At 32.9% G+C, this 24,159-nt stretch overlaps 1 protein-coding gene across 1 annotated transcript; it reads left to right on the top strand.

Annotated features, from left to right (window-relative positions):
• The first annotated feature begins 21,540 nt into the window (after positions 1 to 21,540).
• On the top strand, positions 21,541 to 23,803 carry LOC120355860 (vitamin K epoxide reductase complex subunit 1-like protein 1). The gene is given in 3 exon segments (XM_039444591.1): positions 21,541 to 21,741; positions 21,743 to 21,816; positions 23,722 to 23,803. Coding segments are annotated over 3 exon segments (249 nt in total). The 5' UTR covers positions 21,541 to 21,648.
• Positions 23,804 to 24,159: the final 356 nt, after the last annotated feature.

The raw sequence follows: 24,159 nt of genomic DNA, 5'->3' as shown, positions 1-24,159 counted from the left end.
TATACTTCTACAATGCATAAAACATAATTGTCATCGTTGTGGACCTAGAAAAGGATAGTACCATTGTCTTTGTCGAATGATAGACAAGGATAGGAAGGGTTGATCAAATACTGTCATTTAACGTGGACCTCACTATAGATCAAATACATGATTGGTGAAAAAGATTTCTAAAAATACCAGCTGATGTTTTCACCAATCATGTAGGCCTATTAGATTCTAGGCCTACACTGCGACGTTGCAATATCGTAGGCCAGGGCCTTGTATTAGAGGTGGCTATGATACTACTCGTAAAAAAAGATTTTGCATTTATAAAAAAAATTTTGGTGAGGGCTACTTTTATTTATTTGGAAAATTATTTTATCTGGAGTGAATTCACTTACTTGAAAATGGAAATAATATGTTGAAACATGTTGTGAATAAACGTTTTTAAAAATGGTAGGCCACTTAGATTTTTAATTCTCAATTTATAAATAGATGTTACGTATTTCAATTATTTCCTTGGTGGAAGCAAAGGAGAACGAGAATGAAAAAATGTTCTCTCAAATACAAAAATATAAATGAGAAGAATAAAATAATATTGATAGTGGAAGGGAATCGTCCCGAAAATTCTTCTATTTGTCTTCTTCTTTTTCATACTTTTAGTTGATTTTTATATTCAACAAACTTTGTAAAAGTTATTTTTTAGTTTATACTTTCCTGTTTTTATTACATTATATGGTCTTTTTTTTTATTATTTCGAATTCGAATGTCATAAAAATTCCTAGTAAACTACCTAAGTATGTATTAATATTGTTTTTGTGATTGGGCACCGCCGAAAAACCTACAGGTTGTGGCAGGACCCTAAATTGTTTTTTTTGAAATTGTGAATAAAATTTGATTTGATTTGATTTGAATCAAAAGACGTTTGATGGACCTCACCATGGCAAAAATATTAATAATAATACAAAATTACAGTTTTAGAATATTATCTTTGAATAATTGCCTAAAAACGTGTCAAATCTACGCATTTATCGTTAACTAGTTTGATAAAAACCGACAACCTATAATACTAATTATCTTGTCCTAGTGAACTAGAAATGACTTCAAATTCAGCTCTATAGTGAGGTCAGTTATAATGGCAGTGTTTGAATGACAACGGTATTGCTATCCTTGTCTATCATTCAACAAAAAGCGGATAGCGCTATCTCTTTCTCGCTTGATCTGTTGCCAGATCGTCTTTTAACAATGTTGATTCATAATTACTAACAAAATATTCATCTTAATTTAGAAAATTCATTATTAAATTATTGAAAAATATAACTTCTTGTTAGTAAAATATAGCCTAATTGATTATTTTAAACGAGAATGAACAGTTACATCAATAAACATGTATCATCTACCGTCCATAGAAGGCATTGACAAGACAAGTATTTCAACTTGTAGATGAATCTTTTATCATGAATTAATTCTAAAATGGAATCAAATCTAGACTCAATTTCTCTAGGTTGTTGATAACTAAATAACACTATAATTGAACAGCTATAGTTATAAAGGTGCGTACAGATTTACGCGCCCGCGAAAATGAGCAATTCAATTTTAATCAGCTGATGCCAAGCTTTTTATAACTGTATCCTACCGTTTCTGTAAAAATACAGATATAGTCAGCTGATTAAAAGTGAATTGCTCATGTTCGCGGCGCGTATATCTGTACGCACCTTAACATGGTCCATGTTATAATGCCAGTAATATTTGATGAAAATTGGTGTTGCTATCCTTGTCTATCATTCGACAAAGCAGATCAGATATCAGCTTTCCTCTATTGAAGACACGGCAGAGAATTGGCAACTTTGTTCTCCTATCTTTCTCCACTGCCATTATAAAGTGGACCTCAATATAGTGACATTTACTTCATACTGAGTCAGTCTTCCTTCTAAACAATATCGATACATTCCTTATAACTAATGCTGACAATTAAATCTGAATCTCACTTTAAAGATAAATAAAATCAAACTCAAGGCAAATGAAATTCTGTAATTCTCCCATCAACCATTCATTCTATTGTTCATTCAAAATCCTACAGTTCTATATTTTTTGGTCAGTCACTATCAAATTACATCCTGATTGAGCAATAATTAAAAACTGGCGAACGTTGCATTATGGATTGAAACTATTGGATCGATAGAAAAACTTTCATTGAAATAATAATTTTGGAAAGCTATGGAATTGAAAAATTACAGACCTACTTTAACAGATAGGTGTCATAGTCCATTGTGAAAATAAATTTGGTTCAATAATGTCATCATTTTTGAAATGAATATACAGATTCGGGTGCCATATAATGTTACCCATAAATTTGTACTTCTTCCTCTTCCTCTTCTTCCTATTCCTCTCCTTCTTCTTCTTCTTCTTCTTCTCTTATTCATACTCTATTTATCCCTCTTTCTCATCTTCTCATCATTTTATTTGTTCTCATATTCTTCTTCTTCTTCTTCTTCTTCCATCGTTTTCTTATCTTCTTTATCATACTACTTCTTCTTCTTATCTTCTTCTTCTTCTTCTTCTTCTTCTTCTTCTTCTTCCTTCTTTTCTTTTCTTCTTCTACAAATCTTCTTCTTAAACTTCTCCTTTTTCTCATCTACTTCTTCTTCTTCTTCTCCAACAACTTCTTCTTCTCTTTCTTCTTCGTCTTCATCCACTTCTTCTTCTTCTTCTTCTTCTTCTTCGCCTCCCTCCTCCTCCTCCTCCTCTTTCTTCTTCTTCTTCTTCTTCTTCTTCTTCTTCTTCTTCTTCTTCTTCTTCTTCTTCTTTTCTAAACTCTGTATCAACCACTATTTATCTTGTGCATTCTCATAATAACAAATATTATTTTTTCTAATATTTGTAACATTTTATTTCCTAATATGATATTCTATATGAAATTTATCAAATATATCTATGTTAATACAGTTCTTTACTGAGAGTTATAGTAGGCCTAAGCCTACTTTAATAATTTATAGTGTTTTAGTAATACGGTAATGTATTTATTGTATAGTAGTAACATTGTTCAAAGACAGTTGTTGTTTATTATTTATAATAAATTTAACATTAAGTTATTGTTGATTAATGATTTGTGAAGCTATAATGCATTCCAGTTTTTAAAGAACATGCCCCGTAATATCTTCCTTTTACGGTATATTCTATTGTCACCTCTAGCTGTTTAATTACAAGACTTCTAAGTTTTAAAGTCATCTGTGCTCTTGCTTATTTGATGTTCCCATATTTTCTGTGAAATCTATCCAATGTAAATACAGTAACCTACTTTAGTTCATCACATACACACACTGTTCTATGCTTATGCAAGAGCTAGCAGCAACGGGCAGACGTATGCTCAGACGGAGAAAAACTCAAACTTTTGCAATCTGTATGCAGACGTGAACAGCAGACATATTACAATAGTGACAGACGGCCATCTGTGTGTTGCAACATTTGAACACCTGGGTAGGAATATTTTTCCTCCTGTCTGCACAGGTTTACGTCCGTCTGTCTGATACTGTATGCGTTTTACTCAATCATATAAATATTTGATCACAATATTGACAAATTCTTACTAAAGTTTTGCTTAACATTAGAACTGTTGTTAGAATGTCAAATATTTGATAAAATATTGACCGACTCTTACAAAAGATTTTCTTCCCAATAGACAAATTGTTTAGTCTGTCAAATATTTGAAGAAATATATTTTTACTTTCCTTGCCCTATTACCATGGGTAACTAAAGCATTGCTTTCCGAAAAAAATTAAGATACCCCAATTTCTAAATTCTATACGTTTCAAGGTCCCCCTGAATCCAAAAAAGGGTTTTTTTGGGTATTGGTCTGTAAGTGTGTTTGTGTGTATGAGTGTATGTGCGTCTGTGTACACGATATCTTCATCTCCCACTCAACGGAATGACTTGAAATTTGAAACTTAAGGTCCTTACAATATAAGGATCCGACACGAACAATTTCGATCCAATGCGATTCAAGATGGCGGCTAAAATGGCGAAAATGTTGTCAAGAACAGGGTTTTTCGCGATTTTCTCGAAAACGGCTCCAACGATTTTGATCAAATTCATACCTAAAATAGTCATTGGTAAGCTCTATCAACTGCCACAAGTCCTATATCTGTAAAAATTTCAGGAGCTCCGCCCCATCTATGCAAAGTTTGATTTTAGATTCCCAATTATCAGGCTTCAGATACAATTTAAACAAAAAATTTCGAGTGGAAAAGATTGAGCATGAGAATCTCTACAATTAATGTTCAGTAACTTTTTCACCTAAAATTGAAAATAAGCTTGAAATTCGAGAAAATGTGATTATTCAATTGTAAACTGTTGGCAAATGTTGATTCTATTAAATCATTCACTATGAAGAGATAGCAGAAGCAGACTATGTGTCTGCAGCTCTATTGTCCTGTCACCAGCTGGCTAAAAATCTTAGAATAGTAGACTTGAGATGCGCGTGAACACTAGCGTCAGTAGATCAATTTCATAACGGCAAGGAAAGTTGTGTGAGTGTGCCACACCAGATTTTTTTATTTATTATGATTCATACAATATGTACATTATCAAAATGATAGGGAGAGAAAAAATAAGGTAGGCTAACCTTGTGCTATTCCTCTCCCAAATTTAGACAAGATTACACAATGTGTAACACAGCCAAATAGAAAGATAAGCATTGCATCCAACTGTAAATTTAATTATTCTCTACAAAACGATGGCAATTATGCTTTTTCCTTTTAGCACAATTAATAGTAGTAGTAGCAACAAAAATTCTACCTGTAATTTTCTAATAACCACAAACAAGAAACTGGATTCAATCTGCTATCAAACATTATACTAAACATGATATTAAACATTAAATATCAAACATTTGATATTTTTTATAGTCCGAAATAGGTTGAGTCTTGTAGTTGTTCACTTCACAAAATTTTCAGTCCTTATTATTTTCACAAAGTAGATTTTTAAATTCAGATGCTTCAAGACCAGCCATAGAAGAAATATTTCACATTATTACCACTAAAATAGGATATATTCAGGACCAAAAAACAAACTTGATATGACTCATTGCACCATCATTGATCAAATATTGTCTAGATATTTTTAATGATATATATCAGTGAGGTCTAAGATTCAAGTCGACGGTTTGGCATTTCTCTTAATGTTTAAATGTTTATATGTTGTGCAATTACGGCGAAACATGGTAATAGATTTTCATGAAATTTGACAGGTATGTTCCTTTTTTAATTGCGTTTTAAAAAGGTTTTTTGAAAATTTTGCATTTGAAGGATAATATAAAAGGAAAAAGGAGCCTCCTTCATACGCCAATATTAGAGTGAAAATCAGACTATAGAATTATTCATCATAAATCAGCTGTCTAGTGGACTATAATACTACCCGTTCAAAAACATCGAACATCTTGGAAATGTATCTTTCCATTAACGTTAGTAGACAGTTGACTATAATACTACCCGTTCAAAAACATCGAACATCTTGAAAATGTATCTTTCCATCAACGTTGTAGACAGTTGCAGCCAGACCTGATAACAGCGCTCACACTCACATTCCGGGACGACACGTCACGGTACGATAGGACAGAAAGCTCTATGTTTATTTAGGATTTTTTCTAGACATTTTTAATTGATAAATTATTTATTAATTTTTGAGAAAACATAACAACAGGTCAATGTAACTCACTGAGCGCGAGGTCTACTGTTCACAGAACTTCTAGTCTAATATAATACAAGTAATGATAATAGTATTACATTACACATAAATGGGACTATCCGGTTCCCTTACAAAATTATATGAATATCTCTAGAGACTAGGAACCTTTCCTGACCCAAATCAAGTACTATTGAAGTGTATAAGACCGTTGGTGTCCTTTGAATTCTATTCTTTCAATGGAGAGGTCCTATTTAGAATAGTGGTCAGTCGCTAACAATAGACCTTTCTATAGACCAACACCACATAGAGGACAGGAGAATTCTTGTTTTCAATTCTTATAACACTGGCCACTTTCTCACAACATGTTCTCTAGTCTCTACTTGGATTTTTCTTCTCTTTGCTTCGTCTTCTACTTCTACTCCTTCTTCTTATTCTTTTCTTCTTTTTCTTTGATTCGTCTTCTACTTCTACTCCTTCTTCTTATTCTTCTTCTTCTTCTTCTTCTTCTTTTCTTCAACTTCTCATTCTCCTCTTCTTTCATAATCATTTTCATTTTTATCTGCTACTTAATTTCTTATTAATCTCTTCATCATCATTTCCTATTTTATCTGCTAATTCATTATTTTTTTTTCTTCATCATCACCAATTTCATGCTATACTTCTTCTGTCACAATATAGATTGAATAAATGAATAGAATTTATAGATGGAATTAAATAGAGAATGCATTATTCAAATGCTAATTAATATATAACTATTATTTAACGAAAATCCTAAATAAAATTTAGGCGAATAATTTTTGGATAGTCGAATTCCATCGAATTTCCATCTAGCTGTTAACCCTGTTGTCAATGTCTGCAGTAGCAGAAGTCTTCGGGGTGATTTACAGCATTTATTTAGGATTTCCGTTAAATAATAGTTATAAATAGAGTTTGTTGAAATCTAACATGAATAAATTGAAGTAGCCTTACCTTTTTGCTAGAAATTACCATTTTCTTCTAGTTTCTAGTTTTGATAGAAAATGAGTCGCTAGAAATTTCGGAGTCTCTTTGTATTTTTTTGATGGGAAGAAAAGAAGTGGGAAGGGTAGTTGAGCCCGAATAGGAAAGAAAACGGTAAAAGCTTCATTTTGTTTTCTTTCTGTTGCCTCATCCTACCACCCTGCTTCCTTCCACTTCTCTCCAGTCCTCCATTAGCCCAATATATATTCCAAATCAAACTGATATTTGCAGCCCTACACATGTATATTATACATTCTTTCCAGTTTTCCTTTGCAGTAGGACTTATTGGAACGATCGAAGAACTCAGAGTAATTGAATTAATTTATCAGAGAAAAGCGGTACGAAGGAGAAGTAGCATAAAATTCGAGGAATGCAATTTCTCAAGGATTGAAGGATTTTCTAGTACATGGTTAACAATAGTTGGAAGTCCTTAACAATCCTCCCCTATTTTAGCACACCCCACCATGTCACCTGCTACTTTGTACTTGTATTTGTTATTATTGTAATTTTTTTGTATTTTAATTTATTGTTGTGTTTAGTTTTTTGTAATAATTGATATGTTAAGGTGCGTACAGATTTACGCGCCGCGAACATGAGCAATTCACTTTTAATCAGCTGATGCAAGCTTTTTATATCTGTATCTTACCGTTTCTGTAAAAATACAGATATAATCATTATTGTTATTTCTTAGAATGATATTGTTATTCTTAGAATGCAATATAGAGTTGGTTGAATGTTAATTATTGTAAGCCTATATATAATATTTTATATATTGTATAATTATATAATGTACAAGTATATTATATAATGTACATATAATGTACTATATAATGTACATATAATGTACATATAATGTACATATAATGTACTATATTATATAATGTACAAGTGCCGGTTGCACAACAGCCGGTTAAATGTTAACCGTGATTAATTCCACGAGAACCAATAAGAGAAGATGTCTTTTCCAAAACGCCTTCTCTGATTGGTTCCCGTGGAATTAATTATGGTAAAATTTAACCGGCTTTTGTGCAACCGGGTCCAAGTGAATAAGATATATTAAGACTCCACGTCGGCGTACAAGTTTTCTTTTGCCGACGTGTAGCACAAAGTTGTTTTCCTTATTGTTGTATTCTGTATATTTTTTGTGCAATAAGCGATTTGATTGATTTGAATCAGTTGATTAAAAGTGAATTGCTCATGTTCGCGGCGCGTATATCTGTACGCACCTTAAATCTTTATTAAAAAATAAACTAAGTCAAGTTAATCACCAAGTTATTTATTTATAATGAGTATACCTTACATTGTATTAGAACACAAACAGTTCCGTGCCTACTCTAGCTAACGTGGCTACATTTAAATTTGAATGTTATTCTATGATTTGTAGACTATAGGCTATAACCAGCTATAGGCCATAAACTAAATTTATAAGCTGCGTACGGCACAGACTTGAGCACCACGAGAACGTGTATTTCACGTTTCATCAGCTGATTATATCGTCTGTATTTGTACAGAAACAGTAAGGTAGATATTATAAGCGTAGCATCAGCTGATCGAAAGTGAAATGCGCGCGTTCACAGTATGTATGCAGCTTGATATGTTATCTTTTTGGTGGAATAACATTTACCCATTTTATTTCTGATAGCATGCTGTTTTTCAATACTTGTATGATAGAACATTCTTCACACTCTCCCTGCAAATCAATTCCCACAATCATTTTCAACCACTCTTCCCTTCAGCACATTCTATTCTAGTGAGAGGTAATCAATCTCGAAAGGCCTACGTGCGGATTTTGAGTTGCATCATGGCTGATAAAGAACTGTTGCAATATTTCAGTTTCAATTCATTCAAGGACTTGTTTGATAAGGTGGAAGATATACTATGTAGATATACTATGTATGTATATACAATTTATATACTGTATATGATATACTATGTATTCTCCTCTAGAACAAATTACAGTACAAAACTACTAATGTAGTGGGTATAATACAGTGTAGTTGTAATATACTACTACGGTATTCTACCAATGAAGTGGACTTTCTAGAAAGATTGTTTTAGAGAAGACATAAGTAGATGTATTCCCTCTATATTCTCTTCTAGAGTTCACAACTACTAATGTAGTGTAGAGTACACTATACATAATGCTACTAATGTAGTGGACATTCTAGATAGTTGTAGAGTTCAATCATAGGTAAATGTATTCCCCTAGAACATAAAGTGCAACAACTACTAATTTAAAGAAAAATACTCTACAATATACCACCAATGTATTCTACTAAGTAGTGGAAATACTAGAATTTTAGTTTTAGAGTATTATAGTAATGGATGTCAGTTTCAAGGTCATCTAGGATCCAGGTTTAATAAGTGGGTTATAATAATTTTGTATAATGATGTAGTTTAACTACATAACTTTGAACCACATAACTACAGAAGATTTGATGAGTATGACAGTCTAATCTAGCTCAAAATCATTCGACAGTACAGATTCAAGTGTCAACTAATTATCCCCGGATCAATTGTCTTGTCATAATCAACTATCTAATCACACTCATGAACTAATTGTCATGAACAGAACTGATCATATCTTGTAGTTCAACTGTACAACTTTGAACTATATAACTACAGAACACTTGATGAGTTTGAAAGTCTCTAATTGTCTTATTGGATTATTGTTATAATCAACTATTCAATAACCATGTATAAACAAATTGTGATATAGAAGAACATAAATGATTGATAAGTTTTTGTTAACTGGAGTTTTTCAACATAATGTATGACAAATATGAAAATTTAACCACAGTTATGAGCTAATTGTGGTACTGAATAACTGGCCTAATTGATAATTTCTTGGTTAAAGGAGTTTCTCAACAGAATGCATGACAAATACGGTATGTAACAATAATCACAGTTATACAGATGAACATATCTGAGTTATAGGCTACGTTCTTTGTAGAAAGAGTTTTTCAACGGTATGCATTACAAATATGGATTTTTAACCACAATTATGAACTGATTGTGATACAGAAGAACATGCCTAATTTATAAGTTTTTGTTAACTGGAGTTTTTCAACAGACTATGAAATATAATGAAACTACAACAGAATTTTTGATAAAACTTGCCAAGGGGCTATCTGGTATATGTTTCTTGTAAGATTGGGTGGTAAATATAGGGTTTCAAAGAGAATTTTGATCAGATTATCCACATCCAGTTAGATTGTAATGTAAACATAAGATTTATGATGAAATTAAACACAAAACTAACCTGTAAATCATCGTAGGTCTTGAAGGAGAGAATGGCGAATCCATCCACGACATCCTCCTCGAACAGCTCTCCTTGTTTCTCCTTGTTTTTCTCCTTTTTCCGTCGACTCGGGGGCGGAGGCCTAGGGGGCCTTGCCGCCTTCACCGCCCCCGCTTCCTCCTCTTCTTCCTCACCACTATCCAATACCGACGCCTTGGTAGCTGCACTCTTGGGGGCGCCCTTTAAGGGCGCATTCTGTGCCTTTTGCGCCTGGGCTTCCGCTTTTTGCGCCTGCATCCTCTGCGCCCGCTCGCGACGCTTGTTGCGTTGGGCGCGCTGCTTGGGCGTCTCTTGGGCGGGCGTAGTGCCCCCGTCGACCGCGACAGACGCGCCGGGCACGGCACGTGGCATGACTGTAGCTAGCGACCGTCTGTAGGCACTTGGAACATTGTGATTTTGTAGCTAGCGACTGGTTTTGTCGCTTTATATTGTAGCCAACAACTAACAGCCCTCTGTCACACCGAGATACATTGTGATTTTGTAGCTAACGACTAGTTTTGTAGCCAACAATTAACAGCCCCCTGTCATACCAAAATACATCGTGGTTTTAGTAGCTAACGACAAATTTTGTCGCCTGACTATGTATTTCTGTAGCTAGCAACTAAAGCCCCCCGGTCACTGCGAGAAACATTGTGTAGCTAGTCACATACAACTGGAATTTTGTCGCCAGTGATTGATTGAATTCTGGCAGCTAGCGACAGACGTTTGTCGCTCGCGACCTAATCAACAAACTCGACTCATGACGGTGTTTAGTCACGACGCTACAATTCGATCGAATATAATTTGTAGCTAGCGACTGAATTTTGGTCGCATGGTGTTAGGACAACGCTCTGTGATACAACACCGCCAATATTCCCTCACAAGATGGCGGATCCTAACCACACTTCACAACACTGCAACACCGTAACACCACATAACACCTCAACACTGCACACAACATATTTCACACAATTATCACACCGTTAATAAGTAATTAGCACACCCGTTCACACACCGCGATCTGACAGTACATCAAAGACGACGGTTTTAACGGCGAAAAAATCGATAGCGACCCTAACCACTCGAGAGACGAACTCAGACTGAACTGAACTGAACATTTGGAACTGGGAACAGAACAAAGCCGTGGTGGCTAGTGTAATACGCATGCAGAGCTGCCAACCTCACCACACCAGATTGCACCAACTGCGTCGACGGCTATAGTTAGGGGATAACACTATAGGTATAGGAAGGATGCAGGTCTGGATATAGATGCCGGTTAGTGGGCATTGATACAGGGAACATCCATAGATATACGGATATTGCTTATACAGAGGATATCTCTAGATATGATAGATGCTTGTTGGTGTTCTATAGATAGCGGATAACAGTATAGGTATAGAAGGATAGAGGTCTTCATATAGATGCCGGTTAGTTTGCATTGATATAGGGAACATTAATTTATAGATATACGGATATTGCTTATACAGAGGATATCTTCTATATGGTAGATGTTTGTTGGTGTTCTATAGGTAGCGGACAACACTATAGATATAGAAAGGATAGAGGTCTAGATATAGATGCCGGTTAGTTTGCATTGATATAGGGAACATCTATAGAAATACGGATATGAAGTATACAGAGGATATCTCTAGATCTCGTGGATTTTTGTTGGTATGCTATAGATAGGGTAGAAAGAAAGGACATAGCACTATAAGTAAAGAGAGGGGATACAGGTCTAGATAAAGTGCAGGTTAGTGGTATACAGATAGGAAACATCTATGTAGATATACAAAAATGAACAGATGACAGGGGATATCTTCAAATTGGCGTGCTATAGATAAGGGATTTCTTGAAATTTCTAATTGTTTGTATTTCAGGTTGATTCCTACGGATTTTGTAGATTTGGTGCCTAGTGAAATTGGACTCTTCATATCTAAAAGTATATAGTATAGAATTGAGTTTATTGATTCAGAAAGACACAACATAATCAAGCATATCTCGGTAGTAGACATATTATATTATTATTTTAGGAAATGACAAAGCAGTTACTGCAGCTAAATTTTGTAATAGTATTTGACTCTGTGTGCCACCAGACACGAAAGAAGAAGAAGAAAAAGAAGAAGAAGAAGAAGAAAAAGAAAAGAAGAAGAAGAAGAATTCATATTCGTTTTATAGTTAGAATAAGTTATACAAGGAAAAAAATGTATATGAAGTCCTCATAAGATATGACATAAGATCAATTATTTAGGAACAGTACACACAGCAAAATCATTCATAAAAATAACTGGAAACACTCCTACAAAGACAATGAAAATCTATATATCTACGGTATAATAAAGCAAAAGGACAATGTCAGCATAGCAAATAGTCAATTATATACTACATTCTATAGCAAAAGTCAAAACTTTCTGCAGCATTTCAAAAAGTCAATTATTATGCTAAGCTCCATAGCATGATTCAATCCTTCTATAGCATAGCAAAAAAACAATTAAAATTTATCAAAAATCCAATTATTCTACAGCAAAATTATGCTAAGCTCCATTGCAGGATTCAAATCCTTCTATAGCATAGCAAAAAAACAATTAAAATTTATCAAAAATCCAATTATTCTACAGCAAAAGTCAACTCCTTCTATAGCATAGCAAAGAGCCAATTATTTCACAATATTCAACAGTAATGCAAAAGGACAATGTCAGCATAGCAAAAAGTCAATTAAAGTATAGTATACACTATATTCTATAACAAAAGTCAAAATCTTCTACAGCATTTCAAAAAAGTCAATTATTCTAATAGTTCATGCTATAAGCTCCATAGCAAGATTCAAATCCTTCTATAGCATATATGTTAATATAATAGCAAAAATACAATGTCAAGATATCAAGAAGCCAATAAATTATTGAATGAAAAAAGACTAGAAATTGTCAAAAAGCCACAGATTTATTGATACTTAGAAAGACCGGTTTCGGTTATTACACCATTGTCAATCTGTTTATCAGTTTATTTACTAGATAATAAACTGATAATAAACTTTATTATCAGTTTATCGTTCTTTCTAAGTATCAATAAATCTGTGGTTTTTTGACAATTTCTTAGTCTTTTTCATTCAATATGAATAATTACAACAATATCTACTTCTCAACTACACAAAAAGCCAATTATTCCTCTACATTCTACAGCAAAAGTCAACTCCTCCTATAGCATAGCAAAGAGCCAATTATTTCACAATATTCAACAAAGTCAATTACTTTTTGTGTAGTTGAGAAGTTGATATTGTGGTAATTATTCATATTGAATGAAAAAAGACTAAGAAATTGTCAAAAAACCACTGATTTATTGATAATTAGAAAGACCGGTTTCGGTTGTTACACCATTGTCAATCTCTGATAAACTGAGATTATCAGAGAGTTTATCAGAGATTGACAATGGTGTAATAACCGAAACCGTTCTTTCTAAGTATCAATAAATCTGTGGTTTTTTGACAATTTCTTAGTCTTTTTTAAGTATCAATAAATCTGTGGTTTTTTGACAATTTCTTAGTATTTTCATCCAATATGAATAAATACCACAATATCAACTTCTCAACTACACAAAAAGCCAATTATTTCTCTACATTCTACAGAAAAAGTCAACTCCTCCTATAGCATAGCAAAAAGCCAATTATTTCACAATATTCAACAAGTCAATTACTTTTTGTGTAGTTGAGAAGTTGATATTGTGGTAATTATTCATATTGAATGAAAAAAGACTAAGAAATTGTCAAAAAACCACTGATTTATTGATAATTAGAAAGAACGGTTCGGTTGTACACCATTGTCAATCTCTGATAAACTGAGATTATCAGAGAGTTTATCAGAGATTGACAATGGTGTAATAACCGAACCGTTCTTTCTAAGTATCAATAAATCTGTGGTTTTTTGACAATTCTTAGTCTTTTTTAAGTATCAATAAATCTGTGGTTTTTTGACAATTTCTTAGTCTTTTTCATCCAATATGATAAATACCACAATATCAACTTCTCAACTAAACTAAGTCAATAATTCCTGTACATTCTACATAAAAGTCAACTCCTCCTATAGCATAGCAAAGAGCCAATTATTTCACAATATTCAACAAAGTCAATTACTTTTTGTGTAGTTGAGAAGTTGATATTGTGGTAATTATTCATATTGAATGAAAAAAGATAAGAAATTGTCAAAAAAAACACTGATTTATTGATAATTAGAAAGACCGGTTTTGGATGTTACACCATTGTCAATCTCTGATAAACTGAGATATCAGAGAGTTTATCAGAGATTGACAATGGTGTAATAACCGAAACCGGTCTTTCTAATTATCAATAAATCAGTGTTTTTTTTTGACAATTTCTTATTCTTTTTTCATTCAAAGTCAATTACTACCAGCCCAGCAAAAGACATCACCAACAAGCCAGTTGTATAATAGATTTAGGATTTAGTGACTGTAAACACTACTTGATAAGATCTAATCTAATCTCAAACAAGGTGAGGCAAGGCTGCAAATTGGAACGGATTTTGATTGACATAGTTTATTTATACCATGGAGTGTTGATCCAGTGTCTATCATGGTGAGATTCACTTTAATCTGTCAGCATTGGAAAGAATGGGAAGCATTGAAGCTATGTATGAGGAATACTGACAGTATGAAGTAGATGTCAGAGTAGGGGAAGATGGAAGGAAAGGGTTGTTGTTCTGGGGATTTAATTAATAGGGACAGAGAGAGAGAGAGAGTGAGAGAGAGAGAGAGAGAGAGAGAGAGAGTGAGTGAGAGAGAGTGAGAGAGAGTGCAGGGGTGTGAGAGAGAAAGAGAGAGAGAGAGTGGAGGTGTGAGAGAGACAGTGAAGGTGTGAGAGAGAGTAAGAGAGAGAGTGATGGTTGTGACAGAGAGAGAATGAAGGTGTGAGAGAGAGAGAGAGAGAATGAAGGTGTGAGAGAGACAGTGAAGGTGTGAGAGAGAGAAATAGTGAAGGTGTGAGAGAGACAGTGAAGGTGTGAGAGAGAGAGATAGTGAAGGTGTGAGAAAGAGTAAGAGAGAGGGTGAAGATGTGAGAAAGACAGTGAAGGTGAGAGAGGGAGAGTGAGGTGTGAGAGAAAATGAGAGAGTGAAGGAGTGAGAGAGAGAGTAAGAGAGAGAGAGTGTAAGAGAGAGAGAGAGAGAGAGTGAAGGTGTGAGAGAGAGAGAGTGAAGGAGTGAGAGAGATTGATTGATTGATTGAGTACTTTATTTATGTAGATTACAATATATACTGGCTTATACACTCATATACAATAGCTTACAATACAGCAAAATTGTAGATGCATTTACAAAATATAAACTAAGAAAATAATTATTGAGCTGTATATGATATGAAAAAAGCAATTTGTAATAACTATAGATAAAATAGATAATATTGTTATGCATCTACATAAATTGGCGAGAGAAAAAGGAAAAAAATCTGGTGTGGTACACTCACACAACTTTCCTTGCTCATTGAACTATAAGCCTCATTATCAAACGAGAATAATTTAGGGGAATAACATAATGACGATTGACGGCAACATATTTGCAACTACGATCAGACTACTGTATATGTGTATATACAATTGTTTTCAGAGTATTTTTCCTTTATGTAAATGTGAAATTCGATGATTTTTTTTAAATTCGTCAAAACAGCTGTTCTTCAGATGAAATATCTTGACTATGACTGTGTTTTTTATAAACTGCTCTACCTACCCACGGTATATGGAAGAAGAAAAAGTAAAAAACCGTGTACCAACCTACCTCATGCACGAGAAGGAGGTTACAAAGTCCATTTCTCAAGGATTGGGTGGACCCCTCATTAGTACCCCAGGAAAAAGACTCATGTCAGTTGATAAAGCTAATAAATAACTATACAGGGTATGGATTTCAAAAAATTCGTTAGAGCCGTTTTTGAGAAAATCGTGAAAAAATGGTTTTTTTAGTTACTGTCATTTTTCTCAAGAATATTACGGAGCTCCTGCATTTTCTCATAAATAAGACTCATGTCAGTTGATAGGGATTATAAATAGCTATCCATGGTAAAAATTTGAAGAAAATGTATAAGCCGTTTTCGAGAAAATCGTGAAAAACATGACTTTTAGTCATTATCCGCCATTTTTCTCAACAATATTACGGAGCTTCTGAAATTTTTCCAGAAATGAGACTCATGCCAGTTGATAGGGCTTATGAATAGCTATCCATGGTATAAATTTGAAGAAAATCGTTAGAGCCATTTTCGAGAAAAAACGTGAAAAACATGGTTTTATAGTAATTATTCGCCATTTTTTCCGCCATCTTGAATCGAATTTATTGAATTTCTATTGTCGGGTCCTCAGGGTATAAGGACCTTAAGTTTAAAATTTCAAGTCAATCGGTTAATTAGGAATGGAGTTTCGTGTTCACAGACATACACACACACACACATACACACACACACATACACACACACACATACACACACAGACCAATACCCAAAAATCATGTTTTTGGACTCAGGGGACCTTGAAACGTATAAAAAACTTGAAATTGGGGTACCTTAATTTTTTTGAAAGCAATACTTTCCTTACCTATGGTAGTAGGGCAAGGAAGGTAAAAAAGAGTGAGAGGGAGAGGACAAATGAGAGAGTGAGTGTGTGTGAGGTGAATAGTGTGTGTGTGTGTGTAGTGTGTGAAAGAGAGAGAGAGTTTGAGAGTGAGAGAGTGTGAGGGTGTGAGAGTGAGAGGGCTAGCACAAAACACGAATGTTGGGATAGGATTTAGGGTAATCTTCTTAGCATTGGCAGACCTAAGGAATTACGTTTGTAGGTGCAGTAGGACTACCCCTCTGAGAGTGGAAGGGGTGGAGAATATGGAGAATAAGAGAGAGAGAGAGAAAGGAAGAGAGAAAGAGTGAGAGAGAGAAATGTGAGAAGGGAACAGTCGGACATTGATAAACTAATGGAACAGTAGTAACTTTGTAGAGAACAAAAAAAATAAGGTTGTAATACCTAAAAAATAATCATTCATACTGAAATAATAGAAAAACTGTTCCCAAGGTACTATAATATAGGTACTTTCCATAAAAAGGCACTAAAAGGTTAATAAAACAAAATAAAATCTTATAGCACCCTTTATTTTTAAAAAACTTTAAATAGTTGAACAACTAGTTTCAGTGATATTCGCAATATCACCGGAATATCACCGAAACTAGTTGTTCAACTATTTTAAAGTTTTTAAAAATAAAGGGTGCTATAAGATTTTATTTTGTTTTATTAACTTAAAAGTAGCCCATGTCAATGAAGTGTTTTATAAAAAGGTTGTAATTGCTAAAAAGAAATTATTTAGACTAGAAAATAATATTGAAAAACCAAGAAAGTATGATATGAATAATTTTGTTTTAAATGGAAAAAAGATAAACTCTAATGTAGGCTATTTGAAATGGAATGAAAAAATACTTGCGCCAGTTGCATGAAAATCTCATACTACTCTAATATATAATAATATTCAATCACCGTTAAATGACTATATATATATATATATACTAATACTATGCTAATACTATTCAATCACCGTTAAATGACGTCTTATTAGATCATTGGCTCAGAGATTTAAAGATCCCGTATTACGGCGGTTAAATTCAATTGCTAGAAAGAGACAGAGGATGTTTCTAGAGGAGAAGAGTTGAAAGGAGAGAACCACCGTTAAATGACGTCAGATTAGATCATTGGTTCAGAGATTTAGATGATCCCGTTTTACGGTGGTTAAATTCAATTGCTAGAAAGAGAAAGAGGATGTTTGTTGAGGAGAAGAAGAAGAGTTGAAAGAAGAGGATAGATAAATATATAAAAAAAGAGCGGAAGGAAAGTGGTGTGAAATGAGAGCGAAAGTATTTTAGCTGTCAATAAAACGATTGTTATTATTTATGCTTCATCAGCGCTATACTCTGAATTCACTGACTCTACTATTTCTATTATGATTAATAGCTACGCTATATAGAGTAAAACCAACGGAATTTGTATTATAATTATGAGAGAGTATATAGCATTACATATAGCGTTGATTATATAGCACTGCATATCATAATATTATTGCTTATATAGATTCACAACATTATTACTGTTCATGACTATTTTAACTATTACCAGAAAGCATAGTATGAGATAAGTGGAATCATGAGTCTATTATGATTTATGAATGAAGCACTACATAATCATAACATGGTCCATAAAAAAATATTCAACATATTAATTGTTCACGACTATTTAAACTATTCCCAGAAAACATAGTATGAGATATGTGGAATTCATGATGTTTATTATGATTTATGAATGAAAACTGGTGTGTTGACTTACGATAAAACTCCCAGAACTTACTATAACATGATCAATGGTTTGTAGTATCCGTGAGACTCTTACGTGATTTTATGAATGAATTGTGCTGAATTCTATTACTATGGTATTTACTACAGTTCGAGATCAAAGGAGCTTTGTCTACGCTGTAATTTGATACTCGTATATACTTTTTGATCTTCCATTTTTATTACATACTTCATAATAATATTTACACTTTTAGCTTGAGATCAATTCAAAGGAAAACATGGGCTGCATGAATTTGCTGATTCTATCTACATTGATCTAGCCTACATTATATACATATAGTTTCATTGTTGCATTGTTGACTTTATATCTATTATTCTATTGTCTTGTTTTTTATGATCTAATCACAGCAGCTTTAATGAAGATTAAATAAGAAATAATAATTAATGAAGATTAATTTGACATTGAATATTGATAAGTTGAATTTGACATTAATTATATAACTTACAGCTTTAATGAAGATTAACAATCTCTATAACTTCACAACTATAGTTTGTGTAAAATAAGTTGAGACTTTGCCCTCCATCCGAAGAAATAGCAGGGTTGCCAATTCGTGTGAAATTGCAACTTTCTCAAATTCCCAATTCAACGTCAGAATTGGATGTGGAATATCATCCCGATATTCTAGTAGTGCTAAAAACGTTTCAGGGTTGAAGGATTAAAAGGAAATTCAACTTTTATGATAAAATGGAAACATTGCAAAGATTGTTTTTCTTTAAATATCACTTACTCAGAATCATGGGGCGTCGTAGTGCGTAATTATTTTATATGTCAAATTAACGGGGAGATGTCTTCTTCTATTGGTGTATGTATCATTTTTATCCAACCTATAGTTATTTTTTAATAATGATTATGTTCGTAATTTCGAGAAATTGCAAGCAGAAAACTATTTCTTATTTTTGGAAAAATAATTTCAATATTTCTGAGAAACTTTCTCGCTTTCACCACCACTATCTTCTGAAACAAAAACGTTTCCAGCATGTCGAAAATTTCATGTTTTTGCTCAAAATATCTCGACATTGACGAACATAATCATCAATTAAAAAAATAACGAGAGGTTGGGAAATATGATTCTGACACCAATAAAAGGAGAGACATTTTCCCCGTTGATTTGATATAAAATTATTACGCATTACGACGTCCCATGATTCTGAGAGAAGTGATATTCAAAAGAAAAACAAATCTTCGCGATGTTTCCAATTTTGAGGCCAAGTCTCAACTTATTTTACAGAGACAAAACAAAAAGTGAAAATATCTATGAAGATTGTTATGATTACTATTCCATATTATTATTACTACTATTATACTTTATCCAGTTAGATATATTTGCTTTATTGAACAAACAGTTTCTCGAATAAAAATTATAAGTATACTCAGCTTATAAAAAATACAGAGTTAGCATAATTTATTAGTGTAAGTCACTTAAAACTCAAAAACTCGGACACCATATCTCATAGATAACATCAATGACTCCTCATTTATTATAATGCTGCCAGTTTTAAGTGAAACTCAAAAAGCCACGTAGATTTGATTTGAAGTACCTACAGAGCTCCTTTGTCCATTTAACATCATAAGAAATGCCATTATGAATAGAAGGTCGTAAAAAATAATACAGTATAATATATTACTGTATATTCATAAGTATAATATACTGATATCATATTATGATAAAATTGTATTACTGACATAATTTACTATGAAAATAGATAGATGTTTTCATACAAGTATTAAATACAATACTTGCATTGAAAGCATTGAAAAAACAGTGTCGGAGTAATACATGATTGGAGTAATACATGATTGGAGTAAAACATGATTGGAGTAAAACAAATAATCTGAGTTTCAAAATCAAATCAAATTTATTCACTCGAAATTCATACACAAATTTACACAAAAGTATTAAACGACAAGTTACTTGTGAACAAGATACTACTCACAAAAAGTACAGTATGTTACTGGACTTTGTCGGCGAATAGGAGTCAGATACTAAGTGCTATAAGTAAGATTATTTAATTATCATTTGATATAGATGAAGATTTATCAGGAAGAGATAGTAAGAAGATTGATTTAGAAATTTGAGTAAATACTACCATTTAATAAAATGTTTAATCATCTTTTATGTTTATGTTAAATTAAATTGTATTAAGTATATGTATTAAAACAAAGGTTTTGATGGCAAGGCAATTAAATTTTAAGTTTGAATTTATTTTATCTGGAATAAGTATGAAGTATTTGTTTTATTTCATTATTGTTATCTTTATAATTGGCAACTAAAGATTTGATGATTTGATGATGTTATGAAGATGATTAAATGCAATCTCGCACATACATAGAAAAAAAGGATTTTTCGTATCATCCATATATAAATTTCACACATTTTAGAAAAAGAGCGATTAAAGCCTATCAGTATACAGATAATAATGTAATTAAAATAGAAATAAATTCTATATTCTAGTGGAATAAATGAGCACAAATAGAAATATTACAATGATAATATTAGATTGAAAATAATTCAACGAAAGACAGTTATTAGTGACCAGCTACCATTAAAGTGATAAAAACTGTTGTAATATCAAAATAAGACAATAAAAAGACAATGAAGTAGGCTATTATATAATATTAAAATTATATAGCTTATTATGAATCATCATGGTAATAATTATAACATAATTTAATTATTAATATATAAATTCCTAGGCTTCTACTCTTGATTTATTCATGAAGAATATAGAAAATCAAAAAAGAAAACACATAAAGTCCTCTATAAATTCATTAACTCAATATCACAATTGAATAATTTAACTACTATTCAATTCAAGTTGATTTACAGCAAAGTTGCTACAGTAACTCATTAAAATTCTTCATTATGACTTTTTTATAGGTTATTGATCATAAACTCCTAATGACATTTTGAGTATCGATATATTCTGTATTTTTATTGAATAAGCATCTGAAATAATTTAAAGGGTGATAAAGTATCATTAAATATTAAAAACATTAAACTATGAAAGATATACAGGATAAACATGTTTTCTGCTGAAAACCAGTGAGTGAATATTGAATCAGAAAATCTGATTAGATTATTCATGGTATGAACCAGAATAATTATTCAAAAACTCCACGCTAACGCTACCTATGACAGAACTATCAACTAATACACCGGCTTTCTCTAGAGCCGCTAGGTGCCGCTAGCCATCCAACAGCTGATTTCATTGTTTCAAAGTTCATTCTTGTCGTCTGCTTTCAAAGAACAGTTTGTTGTTTGTCATTGTTGCTGGTGATAAGTCGTGAACTTTGTTTCTTGAGGTTTTAGAATATTTCTAAACAATTTCTAACATTATGAATATTAATTTAGTCAATTTCCTACTTGAATTGTTCGCTGGAATTGGGTTTCTGCTGTCAGTTTACGCCTACAATGTTGAAGTAAAGCTTTGAAGAAGACACAAATTATGTCGCCATGTGTGATTTCAGTGAGCACATGAGTTGTACTAAGGCTTTCAGTTCTGAGTAAGTAAAATAGTAATTTATTAGTGAGCCCCCTGGGCTGGAGAACTCGCTCAAAACTGCTCTGATATTCTGTCAGATGTTTATTTAAAGCAGTAAACATCAAGAATATTTATTTCGAGTTATGAGCCCCCAGTGATGGAGAAATCGCTCAAAATGTCTCTGATATTCTGTCAGATGTTCTTCTGAAAGCAGTAAACAATTATGATTTGTTTTGAGTTATGAGCTCCCGCCCCAGGGCTGGAGAACTCGTTCAAAATGCCTGTGATATTCTGTCAGATGTTCTATTGAAAGCAGTAAACAATCAAGAAACTTTGTTTTGAGTTAGAGCCCTCTGGGCTGAGACTCGCTCAAAATGCCTGTGATATTCTGTCAGATGTTCTATTGAAAGCAGTAAACAATCAAGAAACTTTGTTTTGAGTTATGAGCTCTCTGGGCTGAAGAACTCGCTCAAAAAGTCTCTGATATTCTGTCAGATGTTCTATTGAAAGCAGTAAACAATCAAGAAACTTTGTTTTGAGTTATGAGCCCCCAGGGCTGGAGAACTCGCTCAAAATGCCTGTGATATTCTGTCAGATGTTCTATTGAAAGCAGTAAACAATCAAGAAACTTTGTTTTGAGTTATGAGCCCCCAGGGCTGGGGAGCTCGCTCAAAATGCCTGTGATATTCTGTCAGATGTTCTATTGAAAGCAGTAAACAATCAAGAAACTTTGATTTGATTTATGAGCTCCCAGAGCTGAAGAACTCGCTCAAAATGTCTCTTATAATCTGTCGGATGTTCTATTGTAAGCAGTGTACAGTTAAGAAAATTTGTATTGAGTTATTGTACTTAATAGCACTGGATTAGTTGACAGCTTATTTGAGATTTGTAATTATATTTTACTTTTGCACGTTCAATGTTATTCTGTTATTTCCTTCAAAATACGAAGGAGTGAGTCAATTTTGTTGACCAAGGAACTTGATCTGTATAGCCTAATGGTTTCCAAATTCTTACTTTCGAAGTTTATTGAAATCTATCAAAAGTTCTCGTTGAACATACAAAAAACAGATCACAGATGAAAAAAGACTCGTACCTCCAGTTGAAAGTAGGAACTTGCTACACTCGTTCAATTTAATTTATATTGTGTCTACACTTCGGTGAACGGAAATATGCACCGCATCGTTTGTACTGCTTTGAAAAATATGAATTTCAATAAAATTCCACGTTTAAAATAGACAAGATTGATTCTGTGATCAGTTTTTGAATCAGCTTTGTAGCATCAAGTCAAATACCGGTACATTTGAATTTCACTTGCAAAAATATTATTGACTTCAGTGTCATAATCACTGATTCATTTATCATAGAATCATCTTTAGAACCGGAATTTAGCTTAGGCATCTGTTGTTACGCCATTATGAATCACTGTACACTGAAATACTAAAAATAGATCACGTTGAAGCACTCATAATGACTCAAAGTTCAAAGATTCATTGTAACGTATAATAATTATCAATATATGAACGGTAGCAAAGATTTATTTAGTTTATGGCTGCAGGTAAATATTAGATATACAGTGAAACTTTTAAAACTCGTAATCCTCTATAATTCGTAGTGGAAGCCCGGCCCTTGAAGAAATCTCTATAATTCGTAGTAAACTCCAGCGTTCGCTTATCATCGATCTTCATTCTCCTCCCCTGCACCACTTCATCCTCCATCACCAAAGCCTCTATAGTTCGTACACTCCATAATTCGTAGTAAACGCTTGGTCCCATCAACTACGAATTATACAGGTTCTACTGTAAAATGTATGAATTCTTATTATCCATATCTATATAAACCATCAACTCAATTTTGATGAATTTATATTTTTAAAAATATATAAACAATTGAAAAAAGTTATATTTTTTATAGGATATCATTTTTACAGGTATGGTAAGGGATTCGGACTCACAAGACTAATATTTGGAGAAGATTCAGCTCTAAATCTACCAAACGGAGCTCTTGGTTGATATTCTACAGTGTTTTTGGACTACTTTGTAAGTATCAATGAATTTCATCTGAAATCATTCAGATTTTGAAATAAATTATTTAAAATTCTTCAATTTCAATCAATTTTCTTTTTTCCTGATTGGTAATAATATCGGGGTACCGAGCTTCGCTCGTTATTATTATCTATTGATAAACAGAACACAATTCTCTAAAATGATCGTGTTTATATTTTACAGCTACACGTCAGCTTATGAATTTCGGGGATGCGATTTTGATTTTCCACAGAATCACTCGCTCACTTTTACTATCCACAGACGACGAAAGTCTCAGCTGTTTCAGCCAAGGAGAAACTATCTTTTTAATGTTGTTCAGCGTG

This window comes from Nilaparvata lugens, unplaced genomic scaffold (assembly GCF_014356525.2).
Source record: "Nilaparvata lugens isolate BPH unplaced genomic scaffold, ASM1435652v1 scaffold5005, whole genome shotgun sequence".
NCBI classification, from domain to species: Eukaryota; Metazoa; Arthropoda; class Insecta; order Hemiptera; family Delphacidae; genus Nilaparvata; species Nilaparvata lugens.
Note: the sequence above shows the minus strand (reverse complement) of the source record. Positions and strands in the feature narration are given on the sequence as shown.